At 40.1% G+C, this 24,309-nt stretch overlaps 1 protein-coding gene across 9 annotated transcripts in view; it reads right to left on the bottom strand.

Moving 5' to 3' along the window:
- LOC143018069 (MAP/microtubule affinity-regulating kinase 3-like) overlaps positions 1–24,309 on the bottom strand; it is a 500,962-nt gene that overhangs the window by 457,917 nt on the left and 18,736 nt on the right. For all 9 annotated transcript variants that reach the window (XM_076173146.1, XM_076173149.1, XM_076173148.1 and 6 more), the window contains exon 2: positions 15,950–16,270. In XM_076173146.1, the coding sequence (XP_076029261.1) occupies positions 15,950–16,024 (75 nt within the window). In that variant the 5' untranslated portion in view covers positions 16,025–16,270. The remainder of the gene's footprint in view (positions 1–15,949; positions 16,271–24,309) is intronic.

Here is a 24,309-nt window from a genome sequence, read left to right as displayed (position 1 = left end):
AACTACAAACAAACAAATGTTAATGAGTAAGAGGATGACCAGAAGAAGAGAGAAAATGAGAAAGAAGCAGATAAAGAGTTGAAGTCATATAGGGAAAATAAGAACTAATACAAATCCAAAAAGGAAGCAAGGGAAAAGTAAGAAGGAGACAAAGAAGTAAAAAAATGCATCTACTAACACATTGTCAACAGCAAGCACATACAGTCATAGACAGACATGCCTACAAAGGGTAATGCTATCATGAGCACTCAATGGTTTCAAAGGAACCATTGGTCAGGTTTAGAAAAGAGAGGATGCAGGGTAACTTCCTATTCAACACATCTAGGCATACAGTGCACAAACATAAACATGATTTGCATGAGTAGTGATTAGCATTATAAGCTTTTATGCTGAAATACAAAACACACACATACATATATCATGGGTTTTCCCCCCATTACAAGGAGGGTAGCCAAAGTCAAAAGGCATATTTCCACTCCCTCCCTCTTTTCTTGACTCCTCCTGGATGATGTGTCATTCCTCCATCTCACTCACTGCCTTGGGTCAGAAGCAATACAGCAAGACTGCTTCATTTAATTGGAAATCCTCTCTCCCTCCTCCCATGCAGAAAAAGAGAAGATGGGGAAGAAGGCTGTGTCAAAATATCATTCACACGCAACCACTCCCCAACCCTCCACTCACTCCCTTCCATCCATCACAGCATCATCCATATACAACCATTATCCACTCACCCCTATCTTCTGTCTTCTCCCTTCCTTCCTCAACATCCTTTACCCGCCCCCCCCATCCAACCAGCTCATCCTCGGCTGCTCCCTCCTGTTAACATCCTCCACCTCTGCCTTCCACACCTCTTTTAATAATCTTTCTTCACTCATCGTTTCCATGTGTCCAAACATCCCAATACTTTTCCATCAACCCTATCTCCCAACTCCTTTTCCACCCCCACCTCTCCTCCTCTTTTCTCATTCTATCCAGCCGAGTAACCCCTACCATGCTTCTAAGACATTTCATTTCAAACACATTTAAACTCTTCTTCTTTTACATCCCATATTTCTGCCCCATACAGTGCTGTAGGCACAATCACTCCTTCATACAATCTCCTCTTAGCATCCATTTCCAAATGTCTATTTTTCATTACACTTTTTAATTACCAAGGCATTTACTTGCTTTTCTCAATCTACATTCTACTTCCACCTCCACTTCTTCCTTTCTTGCCACATGTGCCCCCAAGTATCTAAAGCTATCCACTTCTTCCAGCCTCTCTCCCTTAACACTTACTTTCAATTTGCTACCATCCTCTCCCCTTGTACATCTCATCACCTTACTTTTACCCACATTTACCTTCAAGTTCCTCCTTAGGCACACATTCCCATACTCTGTCACTAACTTCATTAATCCCTCCTCAGATCCAGCTACAAGCACTGTGTTGTCAGCAAACAACAACTGGCTAATCTCCCATTTTTCTCCATTTTCTTTAGCCATCTCTAATCCCCTGCCCATTACCCTTGCATTTACATCCTGCATCACCCATCCATGTACACACTGAGGAGCCATGGCAACATAACACATCCCTGGCAAAGTCTCACCTTTACCTCTTACCACTCGCTTTCTCCATTTCTAATTCTAACACAGGCTCTACTACTCTTGTAAAAACTCGACTGCTCTTAACACCTTTCCTCTTAACCCATATATCTGCACAACCTTGCTGTCTAATCTGTCAAAAGCCTTTTCCATATCCATAAAGACTAAAAAAGTGGGAGCTCTTACTAGCCCCCCTGAAAAATGGGATGGGTATGTAATAAACCATAGCATTACCCAAAGATACAATATGAGTTCTGAACTCTCATCCAAGATGGTAATAACGGTTAACAACAAATCTAGTATACAATCCAAGACCATGGTGAATATCTCTCTCTCTCTCTCTCTGAAACACACACATACAAGTGGCACTTCACTACACTGATGAAGAAATAATGGAAAAGAAGATAAATAAAAACAAATAAGTAAATAAACCTGTCTATCTGCATATTAAAGGCTTCCTCTTATAAGTGAGGTAGCCAGTCATGGCATGCACCCACTCCCATCCACCACCCTTGTTTCCCTTTTGTCAAATAAATAAATATATTGATAAATACATATACCAAAGGCTTTTTCCCCCTTACATGGGAGGTAACCAAAGCTAAAGGCATATATCCACACCCACCCATTTCATCCCCACATACTTCACTCCCATTCACCACCCCTCCATTCCTCTTTTCTTGGCTCCTCCTGGATGATGGGTCATCCCTGCATCTCGCCAATTGCCCTGGGTCAGAAACAACATAGCAAGACATAGCATATCCACAGCCAGGCCACTTCATTTAATCAGCAACCATCCTCTTATGCAGAGAAAGACGGGGAGAAATTCCTTAAGGCTGCATCAAAATACTCACACATACTCCCACACCTCCATCTCCTACCCACTACCTTCCTTGCATCACTGCATCATGCCTACACAACCATACTCCCCTATCTTCTGTCTTCCTTCCTCAACAGACATTCCCCTCTTTCCCATCTATCCACCTATCTCATCCTTGATTAAAAATCTGTCACAAACGTAAATATACAGCATGGGTGTGGTCCCCAAATAAAATAAAAGGCACAAGAAAAGGTGACAATACAAAGGATTGTAACTAAAATTATCCTAAATCTAGTCAACAGTACAATGAAAGACTAGACAAGTTAGGAGTGCCCACTCTAGAAGAAAGAAGCAAATGGGATGACAGATTGCAGTCTTTAAAAATAGGATATGTGTAGAGAACAATGGGATGAAGAAGAAGAAAAAAAAAAAAAAAAGTATATATAGATGAAATAACATGAAACTTGGTGGCATGTTTGAAATGCATTAACAAGCAAAAATTTTTCCACATTCATTAATTATTAAGATGAAGAAAGTCAAGATTGATAATACAAGTGAACGTGATGCAAAATTTATAACTGGATGTGTACATGGGACCACACATAAATAGTTCCTCTCCTGGATATTACCATTAGTTAAAGATACATTAAAAATGAGTGTGGCCATAGTATTGAAAATCAATCCATACAACTCTAATAATGGAATTCCCAAATTTTGTGTTTGCATTGGAAGATTTTTCTGGTTTTCTTCAACTTTTTACAATTCCATAATATCAGACTGTCAACCTATACTTCATAACCACTAAAAAAAATCACCAATATTCTTTTTAAAAAAACTAAGAATAATTTCTGTGAAGGCAATTATATTCTGAAAAACACTTGCTACACCAAGAATGTTTTTGATTCTGTGGGAGGGAAGAAAAAAGAAAAAAAGGAGAAAAAAAGAATATATATATGTATGCATGTATATATATATATATATATATACATACATATATATATATATTACAACATGGAGAAACAAAGCAGCACACCTTCACTACCAGTGAAATATAATTCCAAATTCACAAATCTTTTCTTCAAACTGAAGAAGGAAAAGCCACCGTATGTACACACATTAAAAACATTAAACTGGTTCACACCAACAATCTTTCAGTTACAACAAGTACATTTCAGTCAATTTTAGTTTAGTCAACAGAAGACAACTTTCTCCAGTTTTGGCGTAGACTACCAAGCAGCGTTACAGATATGAATATTGTCTCCTGGTATCAAGAAGACACTAGAGACAAAGATCATGGTCTGCAATGCTATAAGGGCTTCAAATAATTTGTTTCATTAAAAATTTCTTTGTCTTCCCTTGGAAGCCTTTTAGCTTTTTTTATCCACATGTGTTGAATAAATTTTTGGAAGATAATGTAATATCCCAGAAATAACTTTTATCAAATACCTCTTCACACAACCTTCCAGCCTAAAACCTTGAACAAAAGATCAAAGCACTCACCTACACTGAAATGTAAACAGCAGATTTGAATAGGGCAACATAAACAACTTGTTATCTCTGTATTCCATAACACCCCTGGACTATGGCAAAAATGCTATGCAGCAAACCTTTCTCATCAAGTCTAGTGTTTACTTTTCCCCTACTACATGGATCCCAGACTCCAGATCTTCACATGTACACACATACATACAAACCAAAGGCTCTTTCTCCCTAAGGGGGGTGGCAGTCATAGTACCAACCCACTTCATACACATACAAATATATATCATACACATACCAAGGGCTTTTGCCCCCTCACAAGGGAGGTAGCCAAAATCAAAAGGTATAAATCTCCCATTTCATCCTCACATACTCCACTCCCATTCACCACCTCCCTCCCTCTTTTCTCGACTCCTCCTGGATGACAGGTCATCCCTGCATCTTGCCCACTGCCCTGAGTCAGAAGGAATGCCTCAAGACACAGCATACCCACAGCAAGGCCACTTCATTTAATCAGTGACCCCCTCTCTGTCCCCTAATGCAGAAAAAGAGAAGATGGAGAGAAATCCCTTCAGGCTCTGTCAAAATATCATTCACACGTACTCTCCCACCCCCTTCCATGAATCACAGCATCATCTAGAGAGAGAGAGAAAAAGAGAGAGAGAGAGAGAGAGATAGAGAGAGATAGAGATAGAGAGAGAGAGAGAGAGACACTGCAGGCACAGGATTTGAAAAGAAGAAATTGTAATACAGATATACACACATACATATACCAAAGGCTTTTTCCCCCTTACATGGGAGGTAGCCAAAAGGAAAAATGCATAGCAACCACTCCCACCCATTCCATTCCCTACATACTCCACTCCCCTCCACCCTCTTCCCTCCCTCACATCTTGGCACCTACTGGATGACGGGTCATCCATGCATCCTGTCCACTGCCCTGGGTCAGAAGCAGTGTCACAAGACACAGCACATCCACAGCTAGGCTGCTTCATTAATTCAGCAACACCCCCTCTTCATCCCCCCTTCGGGCTTGTCAATTTATTTCTCATACATACTCCCTCACCCCCCATCCTCCACCCCCTCATGCATCACTTCATCATCCATACACAACCCTTCTCCATTCACCCCTATCTTCTGTCCTCAACAGCCATTCCTCTCTTTTGTAATGCCCCTTTTACCCCATCCATCCATCTCATCCTAGGATGCCCCCTCATATTCACTCTTTCCACACCTCTTTTACTAATCTTTCTTCACTCATTCTTTCAATGTGTCCAAACCATCCTAATACTCTTTCATCAACCCTATCTCCCAACTCCCTTTCCACCCTTGTTCTTCTCCTCACCTCCTCATTTCTCACTCTATCTAGGCTAGTAACCCCATCATACTTCTCAGACATCTCATCTCAAACACATTCAAACTCCTTCTCTCTTATGTTCCATGTTTCTGTCCCGTACAGTGCTGTCGGCACAATCACTCCTTCATATAACCTCCTTTTAGCATCCATTCCCAGATGTCTATTTCTCATTACACTTTATAATCCCCCATGGCATTTACTCGCTTCTCTTAATCTACATTCTACCTCCACCCCCATTCCTCCCTTTTCTGCCCCATTAGCACGCAAGTATCTAAAACTATCCACTTCCTCCAGTCTCCCTTAATACTCACTTCCATCCTGCTGCCACTCTCTCCTGTTGTACATCTCATCACCTTACTTTTGCCCACATTTATCTTCAGCTTCCTTCTTTCACACCTTCTCAAACTGTCACTAACTTCCTCAATCCCTCCTCTGATCCTGCTACAAGAGCAGTGTCATCAGCAAACAACAACTGGCTTATTTCCAACTTTTCTCCTATTTCTTTAACCATCTCCAACCCCTGACCCACCACCCTTGCATTCACCTCTCGCACCACCCCATCCATGTATAGATTGAATAGCCAGGGCGACATATCACACCCCTGACGAAGTCCCACCTTTACCTCAAACTATTCACTCTCTCCATTTCCAATTCTAACATAAGCTCTACTACATACATATACCAAGGCTTTTTCCCCCTTCCAAGGGAGGTAGCCAAAAAGGGAAAGGCATAAAAACACTCCCACCCATTTCATCCCTAAATACACTCCACACCCCTCCCACCCTTCCTCTCATCTGAGCACCTCCTGGATGACGGGTCATCCCTGCACCCTGCCCACCGCCCTGGGTCAGAAGCAGTGTCGCAAGACACAGTACATCCACAGCGAGGCCGCTTCATTTAATCGGCGACCCCCCCTCTCCATCCCCCTTTGCATATAAGGCGAGGACGGGGAGAAATCCCTTCGGGCTGCGTCAAAATTTACTCACACATACTACCCCACCCCCCACTTCCCCGCCCATTCCTCCTCATGCAGTCACAACATCATCCATATACAACCATTCTCCACTCAACTCTGTCTTCCGTCCTCTCCCTTCCTTCAACAGACATTCCCCTCTTCCCCAAAGCCCCCTTCACCCCATCCATCCACCTCATCCTAGGACGTCCCCTCATGTTCACTCCCTCCACATCTGCCTTCCATACCTCTTTTACTAGTCTTTCTTCACTCATTCTTTCCATGTGTCCAAACCATCCTAATATTCTTTCATCAACCCTATCTCCCAAATCCTTTTTCACCCCTGTTTCCTCCTCACCTCCTCATTTCTCACTCTATCTAGCCTAGTAACCCCCACCATACTTCTCAGACACCTCATCTCAAACACATTCAAACTCCTTCTCTCTTCTTCTCTTATGTTCCACGTTTCTGCCCCATACAGTGCTGTTGGCACAATCACTCCTTCATACAGTCTCCTCTTTGCATCCATTCCCAAATGTCTATTCCTCATTACACTCTTTAAACCACCAAGGCATTTACTCGCTTCTCTCAATCTACATTCTACCTCCACCTTCACTCCACCTTTTCCTGCTACACTTGCACCCAAGTATCTAAAACTATCCACTTCCTCCAGTCGCTCTCCCTTAATGTTCACTTCCAGTCTACTGCCACTTTCACCCCTTGTACATCTCATCACCTTACTTTTACCCACATTTATCTTTAGCTTTCTTCTATCACATACTCTCCCAAACTCTGCCACCAGCTTCCTCAATCCCTCCTCTGACCAGGTTGTTCTTAACAGCTTTCCTATCCCATATATCTGCAATACCTCCCACAGCACTCTCCTGTCCACCCTGTCGTAAGCCTTATCCAAATCCATAAAAGCCCAAGAAACATCCTTACCTTTTCCTATAGCTTTCTCACATATCTGTCTTACCACAAAAATCTGATCCACACAACCCCTGCCTGTTCTAAAACCACACTGTTCCTCACCAATTACTCCCTCTCTTCCTCTCCTAATCCTCTCAATCAAGACCCTCCCATAAGCCTTCCGAACTACACTCAACAAGCTGATTCCTCTGAAACTACTACACTCACACTTGTCCCCCTTTCCCTTGTAAAGTGGAACTATACAGGCACTCCTCCAGTACTTTACCCTCTCTTAAACAAACATTAAATAACCTCACCAGCCAGTCCCCCTTAACTGAAATTGTAATAGCCACATACAAACAACCCATGAGAACAACAATGACCTAATAAAGCCACAATATGGCATTAAACCATTAAGAAGAAGAAAAAAAAAAAAAAAAAAACTACACACAAAAAAACATTAAGCAGCACAGACTACACCAAAATGCCTACAATCAGAAACCAGAATTCTTTTCATAGAGTAGCACATGACAATGATATACATACATATACCAAGGCTTTTTCCCCCTTACAAGGGAGGTAGCCAAAAAGGAAAAGGCATAAAATCATTCCCACCCATTCCATCCCTGAATACACTCCACACCCCTCTACCCTCCCTCTTATCTTAGCACCTCCTGGATGATGGGTCATCCCTGCACCTCGTCCACTGCCCTGGAGCAGTGGACAAGGTCTGGGGTATTGGCTGCTTGTTATTGTGGCAAAGTAGCATGCAGTTGATACTTTAGGGTGTATATGGGGTGCCCCTACGGACCAGAGCCACACATCATTTTGTCTATGATAGAGGAAAACTCTTCATAGAGAAATTATGACACTTTCATACTACGACTGTCCCTCCGTTATGCTGTCCCCCAACCCCTTGCTGCTGTCCTGTACCATTTCTCTGAGTATTCATTTTCTGCTGTGGGGGAATTCCCTGTGGTGGGGGAAAAGAATACTGCCACCACGTATTTCCACTTGGATCGTAAGAGGCGAGAAGAAGGGATGGGGAGTGGGACTAGGCATCCTTCTCCTTGTAGCCCCACAGGGGACATTCCTAAACGAAAAAGTAAAGACAATGATAGGTACACAATTCTATCCAAGAGCCCTCAAATCCATCTACCTATTACATTACATCTTGCAAACATAGCTTATACACTAATAAGACCAAAACTGGAATACGCAACAACACTATGGACACCCAGTACTAACAAAAATATACATACATACATACATATACCAAGGCTTTTTCCCCCTTCCAAGGGAGGTAGCCAAAAAGGGAAAGGCATAAAAACACTCCCACCCATTTCATACCTAAATACACTCCACACCCCTCCCACCCTTCTTCTCATCTGAGCACCTCCTGGATGACGGGTCATCCCTGCACCCTGCCCACCGCCCTGGGTCAGAAGCAGTGTCGCAAGACACAGTACATCCACAGCCTGTCAAAATCTATAATTAACTACACCCCAAGAAATCAACACAGCAGGCAAACATCCCTATAGGATTGTTACCTTTTCTGAAGGACATAATCATAAACTCCAGATTCTTCACCCTTATGACCTTGGAAATGAGGCTGTGGTCATATCCGAGTTGACCTTGAGCTATGCAAACTGCAATCCAATGTGCCTTCTGATCATCACTGCAATCTTGGTACAGATTCTGCTCCAATGCATCCCATTTTCAACAAGTCCAACAAAATATCTTCAACAGTCCCATACAAAATTCATACAATACCACAAATATGGATACTTCATCTACAATCTACAAGGAAAATATTGCATACTTGACATTTTCTAGTGTTGCATTCATTGACAGTCATCCAGAATCCTTATGTTTGACAAACATTCATTCTTCCTAAAAAAAATTCTACTAAATTTTGTTTTCTTGCTTTAAGAAATGGCACTGTAACCAATGGATTCCTGAAACAGTTAGTGGGTTCTGCAGATGTCTTTTCCACCTTTGCAAACTTTGAGGGGAGTGGAGTAGAGTGGGAGGGGAGTGTAGTGGAGTGTATTTAGGGATGGAATGGTTTTTATGCCTTTTTTTTTTGGCTACCTTCCTTGTAAGGGGGAAAAGCCTTGGTATATGTATGTATGCAAACCTTGATATGGATTCTTTGCTCTGCATGATCAACCATTATAAAATCACCTCCAAAAGATGTAAAAAAGCATACTCAACAATATCATGTCCTCATGTCCAATAGCACACTAAATGACAAAAGATGAAACTTGTCATCTTGTGACAGAAACTCGTATAATATCAAGTTTGCTCTCACTATTCAAATTACTGTAACTTTTGGATTGTACCACCTACTAGGCTGCCACCACTGTTACAAGTACAAAATCCATACTGAAATTTCAAAGGTGGCTTACAAACATTACCCCCTACAAGAGGGATGGCTGAATCAAGGAATACTTTTTTGTCCCAACTTTACATATCACCTCATTTGATAAAACTTAAAATGACAATTAGGGGAATATGGTGGTGGTATTCTTGTCTCCTATCACAGGGTAAGAGGTGACTCATAGTTTCTAATTCACCCATGTCCCCCCAGTACAACCACATGCAATGCAAAGCTGTATGTACTACCTTTGTAAGGGCATAATCATGTTTTCCTAATATAATTCTCCCAATATACTTGGCACAGCAGCTCATCAAACTTCATCTCCTTGAACCTATTCCACTTGTATGTATGTATACATGCATGTATATACATGTGTATGTGCAAGACTGGAAGATATCTGGTGAAAAAATTTCTTAATCTTTGCAACAATGGGCAGGCAAAACTGAGCCAAAGACAATTTTTCTTTATGAAGTGATGCTAAGCTACTATGTGGTCTGGTGGTGTAAAAACAGTGACACCATGTTAACATGCTGCCTACTGTCTCCCTCAACCCTACTGAGTGATGCATGTGTTTCAAGCAAAATACAGATCATAATGACACCCACTGAGAACAAAAAAGCTAAGTCTGGACACTAAACTGAAAATACTTAACTTATAAAAGGAAAGAAGAAAAAACTGACATCTGTCACAAGCTGAACTTGGGTGAGTCAACCATGCAGATAATATTAAAAAATTATCTTTCTATTTACCAAGGATTTCTTCCCCTTCATAAGGGAGGTAGCTAAGTCAAAGGCATGCACCCACTTCCACCTATTTCACTCCTATCCACCATCCACCATAACAAATGATATTGAAAAACAAAGAATAAATCCTATAATAATCCAAATGGAACATTACTGTATTACAACAGTATTAACAGAAAAGATAAGGAACAAATGTTTTGAAACAGCTGCCATATTAGAGAACAAACAAAACTATTCTATGCTACATTTTTCAAATCAAGCTAAATGTACAGTTCCAACCTTTTAATTTGATATGCTTTTCTCTTGCAGGACATATTCTCACATTAATGTGTCAAATATAACAGTCAAATGAAGGGGAAAAGTTGGAAAAATGGGGTTCAAGTATAAACTGAGCTAGATGTTGACCACATACCCTTTAATACATGCTTTTCAATGGTGTAATACTTGCATAAACACGGCAAAGGAAATATGGACTGGAAGTGAAGCATTTATTCCTGACGTTTTGTCTATTGACTTTCTCTAGAAAGTCAATAGACGAAAATGTCAGGAATAAACACTTCACTTCCATTCCACGTTTCCTTTGCCATGTTAATGCAACTTGTTCACATGGAGGTGCAATACTTTGCGAATTTACACTTTTCATGGACACCATCAATGGCTACTTGTTCCTTTGCACTCTTTACCTTCTCTCAACCCAACTTTCCTTCCCTAATTCCTTTCACTTCTTTCCAAGATTTATTCTTTTAAAATCCCCCCATCAAACACCTACCCCACCTTCCACATGCTCTCTTCTTGGCTTCCCTACATTTTGCTTCCACCCACCTATTACATCTTGCAAACATAGCTTCTTTATAACTATTCTTCATGCACTCCTTTTCTTACCACCAAACTCATCTATTCATCCCAACATTCAGTTTCCTGAAACAACATACATCCTTCACACTAAATCACAAGCACCACCAACAGAACAAAATGAAAGCCTACACCAACAGCACACTACTCAAACATCTATCACAACATATCACCCAAACCACACAAAACATACTTATAACCAGACAACTAAACAAGCTCTTCAAGAATCACCACTACTCAATACTCCAACAACCCCTAGATTTAAGTCCCATAGAGAAAACCCTGTCACACCTGACAAGAACCACATTACCATGGTTGTGTCCAGGACACCATCAATTTGTAAGACCACAGCAACACAGAATGGGGCTCATTACAAATTCAAACTGCCCCAGATGCAACCACTACATAGAAGACAGAACTTCCTACACCTTTGCCTCACACTAACAATCTCCATGTAACACATTTTCTCAAGTGAGTTATGGTCCTGACCAGAGGCTCTTGCCGATTTTCTGGAGGCTGTGGGTCTTCTGTAAGAGACAAGGGACAACAGGTTGATTGATTCCTGTTCTGTTCCATCCTTCTCTAATCACTGACTGGGAACCCATAGCCCTACAATGGCTGGCAATGTTCCTTGGGTCCACCTAAAGATCTTTCTGAAAAGAAACTCTAGATTGTTGTTTGCATTGTATCAGCTAAAAGATATCCACCCAATGGGATACAAGAGGAATGTCCGTCAACCATGAAAGAATGGAAAAAATAAGATTAAATGAAAAGCAACTATGAATGATTGGAAGATGACTAAACGCAAAGGGTTCTTGGGTGCTCCATAATCTTAGGAATGGATAGGGGGAGGGGGTATCACTAAATGATAAAGTCTTGCTGCATTGCCTTTGACCTGTGCCATAAAACAAAGGACAGGGAAGATCCTTCATCCATGAAGTGCTAAGACAGGAGGGGGTAATCAATGGATCTGATGGCTGTGGAGTAAGTGTATTCTTGACTTGACCACCCCCACCTTATGAAGGGGAGAAGACACTTAGGCATATATGCATGCATTAAAAAATATACACCAAGAATTTTATTCTTGATACAGGTTTGGCTGTTGGGCCCTGCTGTGGAGGTGCTGTATCTTCCTGTATTGATTCAGACTCAAGTAGTGGATGGGGGACTGGGTTGATCCTTCATCCACAAGGAGTTACAATAAAAGGAAAAACAAATGGGTGTTGGGTTGGTGGAGGGTGGGAGCATGGTTTGCCTGGTTACCTGCCTTACAAGTGGGAAGAAGCATTTTGATATAACTCCAGTAGTCTTGGACTGGACATTGCTGTACTATTCACATACCTCAATCAAGAACAAGAAGGCTTCAACATTAGCCACTTTGATATGATGCCTATGTAGGTGTCATGAGGTGTGAATAGGTACACAAGGATGACGGCATCGGCATCTTGATTATATATTTTATTGTAGTTGTACATGAGTTACCCCTGGATTATGTGAATTGGTTTGATCATGTTTTCTGTGTTTATTATAAATCAGAGTAAGAGAGAATGAGTAATATAACAGTGGCTTTATATTTTATGTGAGTAATGTGATGAATCATAAATATGGCAGCCGATACTGTGCGCAAGAATTTGACTTGTACTGAAGTGGTTAATGTGCTGCCTGACAGAACAGTAAGTGGCAACATGTATAAACAAGGCTTTTGGCACAATCTCTAGATACATCCTATTATAAATATCATAGAAACTGAATAGCACAACAATGACAAGTGTTTGTGACAAGAGAGATATGTGAAGAGTAGAGAAATATATGGATTTATGGGGCTTTCATGGACCCAAAGAAGGCATATGATATGGTTGATAGTAGCTGTGAGGAGATTTTACAAATATATGAAATAGGTAAAAGTCTGATGAAATTATTCAAAAGTTTTTACAATAACAATGTGTGAATATTGGTAATGGAGACAACGAATGGTTTGAAGTGAATATGGGCTGTCATGGCTGTGTGACGTTGCCATGGTTCTTCAATGTGTATGTGGATGGGGTGGTAAGGAAGGTAAATGCAAGTGTTGGGAAAAGGTTTGGCATTGATGGGTGAGAATGGAAGGGCATGGGAAGTGGAACAGTTATTATTTGCAGGTGACACTGTATTTGAAGCAGCTAGTGAATAAATATAGAATGGAACTGAAAAGGTTATGAGCAAATCAACCAATCTTGCAGGAGACCAGTCACAAGTGACGGTGGGCAAAACTAAAGTGACAAGATGTTCAAAGAATGATGAAGGTGGTTGAATGAAAGCAGGTGAAGAGGAAGAGGCCTGAGGAAGAGGAGGTATACATTTTTAGGTTTGCATGTGGCAGTAAATGGAGGAGTGGATGCACAAGTGAATCAATGAATCAATCTGTTGCCCCAGATCTCTTGTTACAAGAGACCCATGGCTCTCACATAGGTAGCAACAGCCACCAGATTGGCCTATAAATCACTCAATGATGAAATATCTAGTTGTTGCTTGAGTGTGACTAGAGTGGTGTAGTACAAAATGAGGTGTTGTCTTCATTGTGATGGTTGCAAGCCTATCCTTGTGTTGGCAGTGTTCTGGTGCTGGATGGATGGTAACCTGAATACTGTCATGCCAGTGTGGTTCTTGTTTCTCTTGGGAGGAATTTTTCTATGGAGTTGATGTTGGGGGGGCTCAGTGGAGTTGGGAGTTTGGAGGTCAGTACTGAAGAGCTTGTTTTGTGATTGGAGTGTCAATGTGTTTTTGTATGCATGTTTTGTGCAGTGTAAGTGCAAGGTTGCTGCTAAGGTCTGAGCAGTATACTGCTGGTGTATTTTCTCATTGTATTTTTGGCTGTACCTGTGTGATGGGTGAGTAGGGTAGAGGGCTTTTGCATGCGTAAGTGAATTAAGAGTAAGGGGAGTGCATAAATGATTGAATGAAAAAGTGACAAAAGGGGGAAACAGTTAGTGACAAGAGAAAGCTTAAAGTAAATGTGGGCAAAAATTAGGCAAGAGGTTATCACAAAAAATACATTAACAAACTAATTTTTCCTGTAACAGGTGTCTGCGATTATTGTTCTTATGTGCCTTACTTATGTACATTTCTCTTGACCCAAACAGAGTAGCACTAGAAAATGTGACGCTTCATCCTTATCCCTTTGCATACAATGATATTGACGTCGGCATCATGAGGCGTGAGTGAGTATATGAGGGTGTCGGCATTGGCATCCTGATTATATTTATTTTGTAGTTGTAGCTGAGTGACCCCCATATTCCGTGAACAGGCTTAATTGTGGTTATCAATATTCAGGGTGAAAGAGAACAAGTAATACAGCCATAACTTTATATTTTATGATGCACACATTGTAATGCATCACTGACTGATCGTACATCAGGCAGCCAATGCTGCATGCAAGAATTCAACTCGTATTGAAAAGGTTAAGGCACTGAGACAGGGAGGGTGATTGAATGGATTCTATTTATGATTTGAGGGTACTAGAGGTAAATGCAACAATGATGATGAAGGCACTGAAGATAGAGTGGATGGGAGTGGAAGGTAAGATAACTGTGGTTTGCTGATGCAGTGCTCTTTTGGCTGGGTAAGAGAAGGGTCTAAAGCAGCGACAGAGTTTGGGAGGATATGTGAGTGGAGGAAATTGAAAGTGAATGTGGGTAAAATTAAGGTTACGAGACATACAAGGGGTGACAGTAGCGGTGAACTGGTGGCAAATCTTAAAGGAGGGAGGCTGGAAGAAATATTAAGTATTTCAGGTCACATGAAGTAGGAAATGGAGGAGCGGAGGTGGAGGTAAAGTGGGGAATAAGGGAAGCTGGTGGGTGTCTTGAGAAGAGGGTATCTGGGGATGGACACAAAGAGAAGACTGTATGAAGGGGCGACTGTTCCTGAGACAATGTGTGGGGTGACTTCAAATGTGGGGGAGGCAGAATGAGGAATTTGAGAAATGTGGTGGGGGTTGCAAGGGGTACAGGAATGAGGTGAAGATCAGAGTGGAAAAGGAACTGGCAGACAGGGTTAATCAAAGAATAGTTGGATGGTTTGAGCATTGGAAAGAATGAACGAGGAAAAACTGGGAAAAAGCATGGAAGGCTGAGATAAATGAAGTGAACTTAAGTTGACATGTGATAAATTGACACAGCTTGAATGTACTTCTCCTTGTTTCTTTTATTACTTGTGAATGGACAAGGAGGGAGGGTCGCTCTGCAATGAAGCAGTGAGGGTAAACCTATTTTGGCTGTCAGACCCAGCTGTGGAAGCTGCCTTGCTTGACCCATGAAGTAGATACTGGTAGGGGACAGGGATGTCCTTCATCAACATGAAGACAAGATAATAGGGGGAAAAATGGGTGTGGATGGTGTGGGTGCATGTCTTGGCTGACTACCTCCCTTATAAGGAGGAAAAGGGTTTTTGGTATACAGATTTATGATTTGGATGATATTGGAATTGGCCTACATTCCCCTTTCCTGAAGGAAAAGTCATTTGGTGTACAATACATACTTGGAATAGCCTAGAAGGCAATATATCGCAAGCTGGAATAATACAAGATTTCAAATCTAAATATGAAAACTAGAGAGTGAACATGAATTTGAAGCTAGTTATGATAATTGCAGAGTAAGAAACACACACTAGGTGACAATTTTACTCATGAGAGGAACCCCCCCCCAAAGTTGCTTAAGATTAAAAGAATCCCAATCCATCCGTGATAGCTACCTTCTTCATATATTTTTCCCTGCTGCTGACAAGTGATTTAATTAAATTTCATGATTTACCTTTGTCCACTTGCTTTATGGTTATACATTATACAATAAATACCTGTAAAAATAATGAAGTAAATAAATAAAATAACTGTAACATTTACCTTTGACTTGGTGACATGATCTGCTGGCAGAGACTCCGGTACAGTTTGTAAGGTGGTGCGCGCACTGGCCGACATCCTGCTGGAGGTGAAGATGCTTCGCCTCTACAGGCTCACAACCACAAGGTAAAAGCAAGTAATTGAGGATGTGGTTGTGGATGTGGTTGTGGTAGTGATGGTTGGTTGTGGTGGCGGCGGCGGCGGCGGAGGTGTTTTTGTGGACTGAGCTGTATTAGAAACACTACCACACACCATCCATTATACTTGCTATTAGAGGTCTTAGGATGCACTCCACTACAACACTCCTATGCCCGCACCCATAATCTGAAACAAAAATACAACATTGTAGCACCTAAACAACTTCCAATGCACAAGAAAAATAATGATACTTATAATTGTTCTAGGCAATGGTATTACAGCAAAAATTACTTGTACAATTACAAAGGAGCCATGGTATGTAAAATTAAATCTTTTAAAGAAAATTCTAAAACCCTAACTTTATCTGTAATTCATCGATGAGAAAACTATGTGTGGCAGAAATTATGCCCAAGGCACATAGAGGAGCAAAGACTTATGAAGACAGACAGAGCATAAACCTGTTCGAGATTAACTGTTAACACAGTACACCTGGGTCTCTTAATCCAACACTCATCAACCACCACTTGTGCAGATGTTTGGGCCCAGGACATAAACCCACTTTGGGAATTGGTGGTGCTTTATGTCCTGGGCCCAATTGTCCACACAAGCAGCAGTTGGTGAGTGTTGGATAGAGACCTAGGTGTATGGTTGGGGTTACAAGGGTGGAGAGAGTGAGTAATGTGGAGGTGAAGCAGAGAGCAGGGGTGGAAAGAGAGCTGCAGTTAGGGTTAATAATAGAATACTAAAATGGTTTGGGCATACATAAAAAAAAAAAAAAAAAGACTATCAAAAAATGTGAAAAACAGAAGTGAATGGAAGGAACTTAGGGAAAGACCATGGATGAGTGGGATGGACACAGTGAAGGGAGCACAGGAAACAAGAGGAATATCTGTCAAGCAATGAAGGCACAAGGGATAAAGGTAAATGGATAAAGAAATGATGAGCCCCCATAAGGATATCTTTTGTCTGCTCTGTATATTTCTTTTGTAGATGAGGGAGGGAAGAGGGAAGGGTCACAATGTAATGAAGCACTAGGAGCAAGCAAGATCTGATGTGGAATGCTGTCTTGCTGCATTGCTTCTGACCCATGCACTGTAGGAGAGGAAAGGATAATTCTTCATCCATGAGGAGCTAAGATAAGTGGGACAATAAATGTTTTGGTTGGATTTAGAATGTATGTAGGGCATGTTTATGCTTTGACCTGGAAACCCCATTATAATGTGAAAAGGGTGGTTTGGTGTAAGTATGTGTGTACATATAAAATTCATCACCAAACATAATCTTATAAACAAGATATGGTCAATCTAGCACTACTTTCTCTCATGAAATTTATATATATATATATATATATATAAATTCCACTAAATGTTCTATAAACATCTAAAAGACGCCAGCATTTAAGTGTCAGTTATAATAATGACAATCTTTATCAGCAAATAAACATTATCAAGGTCACAAGATATGGAATCAGTATAGTAAATGGACACCAAAACTGTGTCCTGGAAAAGGTATTATTTGCCATGAGAGCCTCCACAGGTTATTCCAAAAATTGATATTTCAAAACTGCATACCACGGAATGGGGCAGTGCAGACTGTGCAGGGCAGAGACCATTTACGAGTATCTACATTTTCAAAATGCATCTTAAACAATATTTGACTAATATCACTATTGTAATCATAAGAGGTTTATGAAATGCTAGTCCACATGGTCTTCATTGTCTCACATGGTCTACATTGACCCTTTCCACAGTATACATTTATGAATCAAAGATTCCCAAACATTACACTGAATTTCATCTGAGAACTATTCCAAAGAAGCTGTTTATAAATTTCATTTGTTAATTTTTGTACCAACTTCAAAGCTAGGTATCAATAAGCTTTTGTATTTTTTAAAACACATACCAGAATATATACAGAGACAACCCAACTTACAACCAAGACACATTCCAAAAGGCTGTTTATATCTTGAATTGTTTGTAACTAAACATTTTGGTGGACATGGGCCATATGAGTACCTATTTATTGGCTAGCACCATTGTATTATGCATATCTTACTACACACATTAAACATGTATAAAGTAATAACACAATGAGGTGGTAAGTATTAATATATAACAATCTAGTCATTCATAGAGCAATTATTCCATCCATCACCTACAACCTCAAAAGCCTCCCTGCCTCCACCTTTGTGATTACCTCATCATCATTGTATGCACATGTCACATCAATTATCTTTTCCCCATCTATTTTTTTTACTGCTACCTTTGTTTCCATCAAAATGGCCTAATGCCTTATAGTACTGCTACTATTATCACTAGCTTTACATTTATCACCAGGCATGATGCACAAGGGATGCACTGAATACAGTATTCGGCAATAAAATTACTTCCTGGGTACAAATGGAGCACAACACATCTAGTCGGATTCCCAAATAAATAGGTGGTGCCTGGGCTGTAGTGTTGCGCTGCCTGGGTAGCAGTGTAAACACGAACTAGTAAGAGGTGCTTGACTCAACTTTTGCATCCAAACAAAAAATAAACAAGCAGTTTTTGTTCATATCTCTGAATATTTGTAAGTCAGATGATGTTTGTATTTCACGCAAATAGAAATGATTACTACAGACTGACACTCATACTTCCTTTTGTTTTACAGAATACAAGAAAACCCCTAAATAGGTTTCTCATTTATATTATCTTCCATTTTCAACACTTTTGCACAATTTCTCTCTTACACAATCTCCAACAACCCTGAAGTTTTATTCCACCAATATTGATGTACATCATTTCAGCAAACTGCTGACCACATTACTTCAGTTTACACTCACCATCTTACGTAATGCTCAAAACCTATCCTGTGTTCCTTCTTGCTCTCTATGTGGTTACAGCCCAACATTACCATTCTGTGTAGTATGTAATTATTCAATAATGATGTCAGCAGCTGAGTGCAAAAAACTATGAGAGTGATTATGTTTGTCAAGCATGGTACTAATGCTACTAGTGGTTTGGCCTCAAATTGTGAAAGAACTTTACTTTTGATGTGAATAATTAGAGGAAATAATTATAGTTGAACTGAATGAGTGTATCAGCAAAGGGCAAAAATTGGAAAAAAAAAGAAGAAAAAAAAAACAGGAAGACAAACATGGATCACATAGAAGCTACTGGGAAAACTAAAGTTATTAAATATACCCTGTGCAGACTATCTCTGGGGAGACAGCAAATTATTTTATGAAAGACAGACATAGAGATGTAATTAAATGCAACAACAAAATAAAAACAGACTTTTCCCAAGATCTGTATTCCTTAAAGACCACATCTTAGTCAATAAATTTATGTTAATAAGAGCAGTGTGCCTGAAGTTACACATAACTATTTAACGTAAAAATTACAAAATGAGGAAAAGCACCTCAAGAAGATGGTGCATCAATAGATCTTCTGAGTGATGCATGGACAAGAACCATGCAGACTGCGATGCGGTCACCACCCAGCACTTCTAAGCTACCAGAGGAGGCTGGACGACCGTGTTGTGAACAGCTGCCCAGGATGTAACACTTCACCCCATACCATACAACACATAATGGAAGACTGCATTATACACAATCATGCACGCAAACAACACAACATACATTCTATAAAGGATTTGTGGGAAAACCCAGTCTCGGCTGTGGCCTTCCTTGGGGAGACGGGACTGCTCGGACAGACAGTCTAGGGAACGACAACAACAACAACAACAACCATTAGAGGAGCTCAACTGTGTACTGTGTATATGTAAACAAAGCATTCCTGAATAATGTTACAATGCTACAGTGATTCTATGTCACATGAAAGTTGGCTAGACGATCTTAGTAATTACAGACTTTTTGGATGAAATCCTGCCAAGAGAAAAGGCAGGATTCAGAAGCAAATGTCACAACCATTTGCAGACAATGTATCAACTAACCAAGAAAACTCAATACAATAAACCCTTTTTACTTAGCTTTTGTAGATTAAAAAATGTCTTTCAACCAAGTTGAACAAATAGTAATACTAGACTATTCTAACTGGGTGTAAATGAACACATCGTAAAACTTAAGAAAACACAAAAAGTACAGGCATGATTTGATTACACATATACATACCTACAGCTTGCATTGAAGGAATTTTCCGAACTCAGTTGAGAAGTAGAAAGTTTTAATATTAATGGAAAACATTTTAATAACCTGAGATTTGCAGTACTTACTTCAGAATTAGCAGAAGACTTACAAGATATGGAGACTAATGTCAACATGGGAAGTTTAAGAGTATGTATGAAGATGAATAAAAGTAAAACCAAAGTAACGTTCAAAACATCCTAACAAAACAAATGTAAAGCAAAACTATGAGAAGCTGAGAAACACAATCCTTACAATCTGAAATGGAACAACTGCAACTGAACAGGATGCACAATTGCATCATGTTACAACTTCTGAAGAAAGAAAAATAATATAATAATAATCTCAAATACAGTCTCTCTTCTACTGATGACACTACAAGTCAAATGTGGTAAGACCAAATATCTAAAAAAATGTATATGAAAATTAACTATGACAAAAAAGAAAATCAATATGGAGGTACAAACAAGGAGTATTTGCATTTGGTGGTCATGGAAGATGGATGTAAAACAGAATCATCTTCCTACATCGGTCTTCAAAATCTGCTGACACCCTTCACCTCCATCTGACATTTAGTCTAGATTGGGACACAGATGTCTCCAACTTTGACTGGATTTCCTTCACACGAGAACTGACAATAATGACTACTTCTCATCTACTTCTACTTTAACCCAAGGACATAAAAAGTACCTTACTAATACAATACAAAACAATGATCCAATATTTCTTCCCTGAAAGATATATGGGAGGGCTCCTGGACTGTTGCAAGCCACTGTGTAGACAATGGCTACCAGGTAGTGAAACTAGTGGCAACAATGAATTATTATCAATATGGAAAAACTAATTCAATATACTGTAATATAAAGACCAATTTGGTAGCCTAAGAGGAATGAAAATAACATGAATTATAAATTTAGTCCTATTCATTCCAAGATGGGCACATGTTTTATTATGGCCACCACCAGACAACTTTTTTCATCTGTGTAAAGTACGCGTACCAATGGAGACGCACTTGCCCTATGCACACACATTTGACCCAAAAAAACTTCTACCTGCCGATGGTGAATAGATAGGAGCATAATTATAGGCTCAAAAAAATCACTTGACTATCCCCTCATAATGTGATTTTTTGAGCCTATAATTATGCTCCTATATTCACCATTGGCAGGTAGAATTTTTTTGTGTGTCAGATGTGTCTGCATAGAGCAAGTGTGTCTCCATTGGTACACATACCCTATGAACCCTTCAGGCAAAGGAATCGGTAACAACATCTCTACATCAACAACACTCTAATACCACACACAAACACACCGAAAATTCTTGGTGTAACATACGATACATCCATGTCTTTCAAACAACACATCACAAACATAAAAAACAAATGCACACCCAGACTTAACGCACTTAAGTCAATCACTGGAACAACATTTGGACAAAACAAAGAAACTAATATAACGATATACAAACAATGCATACGCTCAGTGTTGAATTATGCGAGTCCTGCATGGACTCCTAATCTCAGTGAGACACACCACAACACCCTTCAAATCATACAAAACAAAGCCCTAAAAACAATTACAGGCTGCACAAATACAACACCTACAGACCATTTACACCATGAAACAAAAGTCCTCAAAGTCAAGGACCACCTCGACATGAGAGGCACACAAACACTTGCCGCAGCCACCACAAACACATCACACCCGCTACACTACATAGCAGAACACCCACACACACCAAGAAACATTAAAACAACACCCAAAGACCTTTATCACGCACAGATACTCTCTTCTCTTCCTCCACAACCACCAAATACCAGCCTCCGGAAACATATTCATAATCATATCATTCACCGCTCCATTAACACACTGAAAGACAACACACTGCTGCATGCCAGACCCCCTAATATCCACCCTTCTGAATCATCTCTCCCACGAAAGGACAGAGTCCACTTGGCCAGACTGCGGTGCGGTCACCACCCAGCACTTCTAAGCTACCAGAATAGGCTGGATGACCGCGTTGTGAACAGCTGCCCAGGATGTAACACTTCACCCCATACCATACAACACATAATGGAAGACTGCATTATACACAATCATGCACGCAAACAACACAACATACGCTCTATAAAGGATTTGTGGGAAAACCCAGTTTCGGCTATGGCATTCCTTGGGGAGACGGGACTGCTTGGACAGACAGTCTAGGGAACGACAACAACAACAACAACAACTACATCATAAATAAATTTCCAACAAACTATCATCTTGAAAAACTTTCCCAACAATGTGAATTACATGCTTAGTGCCTTTTGTATTTACCTAGTTGTATTTTACAGGATGAGAGCTATGCTCGTAGTGACCCGTTTTCGTATCTCTCCGCATCCAGTTTATTCTTAAAATCTTGTATAGTTTTGGCACTCACTGTTTCCTCATTTAGTTTGTTCCAGATATCAATCACTCTATGTGGGAGGCTATTCTTTTTCAAATTTCTTTTGTAACTGTCCTTCTTTAGCTTCTTCTCGTGTCCTCTTGTACCATTTCAATAAGTTGTCTCTATCAAGAACTTCCATCCCTTTCATAATTCTGTAAATAGTCACCAAATCACCTTTTTCTTCTCTGTTCCAGTGTTGACAGGTGTAATTTATCCAATCTTTGTTCGTATGTCAAATTTGAGAGTGTAGGTGCCATTTTTGTCGCTGCTCGGATAAAATTATCATGCTATACAATCCTTTTCAATTTCTTTTTAACTTTTTCAACATTTGATTTATACCTGTCACCCCTAAACATAACTGTCAAAAGAAATTCTGAAGAATGTTGGACTTCTGAGGCTGTGTAAAGAAGAGCCATGAGAAGCAAAGACCACCCTGAGTCCTCCTGAGCTGCCAATGGAGGTCAAGGGGGATTAAGGAAGACTTCAAGAGGCCACAGACATTTGCATAAAAGATACAATTATTTACATAAATTTTTCTAAACTTAAATACGTGCCTTTCAAATTACCTCGCCCTAAGTTTACGAGTGTTTCAATGAATAAGTATTCAATATGGCGCTAAATCAAAATTATGTGTTTCTGAAAGATACCACTTAAGAGTGATCATGTGAGAAATGATTGACAGAAGAGCATAACCTGAACTGTTTTCCCAATATAATAACTAAAGAGGGCAAAATTCCTAATACAGTACATGGTATGAACAATATATGTGGATGCGTATGACGAAAACCACACCCACACACAATTAATTCAACAATATAAAGTTTTTGTATGGGCCAACCCCATGGCCCGGCACAGTTAACTCGTGGCTACGGTTCTGAAGTGAGAACTTTAATACATGAGGTGATGGTCATATTTCAGGGATTGTCCAAAGGCAGATTTGATCTTACTATGACTCCTGGAGACTAGGCTCATGACAGGCATAAGGAATGTCAATGAGGGGTTTAGAGGGGATGCACTGCTTTTTGTTAGCCATGGTTCCAGCTTATTGAGGCAAAATTTGTGCATTTTTGACTACTACTGTTAGGTCATCTACACATACAAGAGCTTTAATACTATACACCAGGTTTGGTGTGGGGAGGTCATGTGTAAACAAGTTAAAGTGTTGGTAATAGTATTGCTCCTTGACACAATAGTACACAGTCCTTTGGTCCCCAACAGATGGTTGTTAGAAGATACTATGCACTTTCTATCGCCTCAGTGTCAATTCATTTTTGTCATTGTTATGTAAATCACTTTCACAGTCTAGGGACTCAGACATTATTTACATCTATTGCCACCAATAACATTTCATCATGTGGGTCTTTCTTGCTGAAGCCTTCCAGTATTTGTTGTGTAAAGTTTGTGCGCAGTGTGTTGGTGGAGTTACTTTTTTAACTTCATCTGGATTTGGTGAGATAGGTGTGTGTTTTGATTCTCCCTAGGATTGATCAGTTTAGATATGGCATAGAAGAGAGCAATAGGTTCGTATGGTGCTGAATTCTCCCGTGGTTTGTTTGGTTTTCCCCTGTATAGGGCACTGGCTTCATGTTTTATGCAGTCAATATTTTAGAAACATTAGTGACATTCCTGTAGTTTAAGTTAGGGGTTCTCAACCTGAGGTTCATGGGAC

The sequence above is a fragment of the Oratosquilla oratoria genome, chromosome 34, assembly GCF_046742065.1.
Source record: "Oratosquilla oratoria isolate Oo_2021 chromosome 34, ASM4674206v1, whole genome shotgun sequence".
Lineage (NCBI taxonomy): Eukaryota > Metazoa > Arthropoda > Malacostraca > Stomatopoda > Squillidae > Oratosquilla > Oratosquilla oratoria.
Note: the sequence above shows the minus strand (reverse complement) of the source record. Positions and strands in the feature narration are given on the sequence as shown.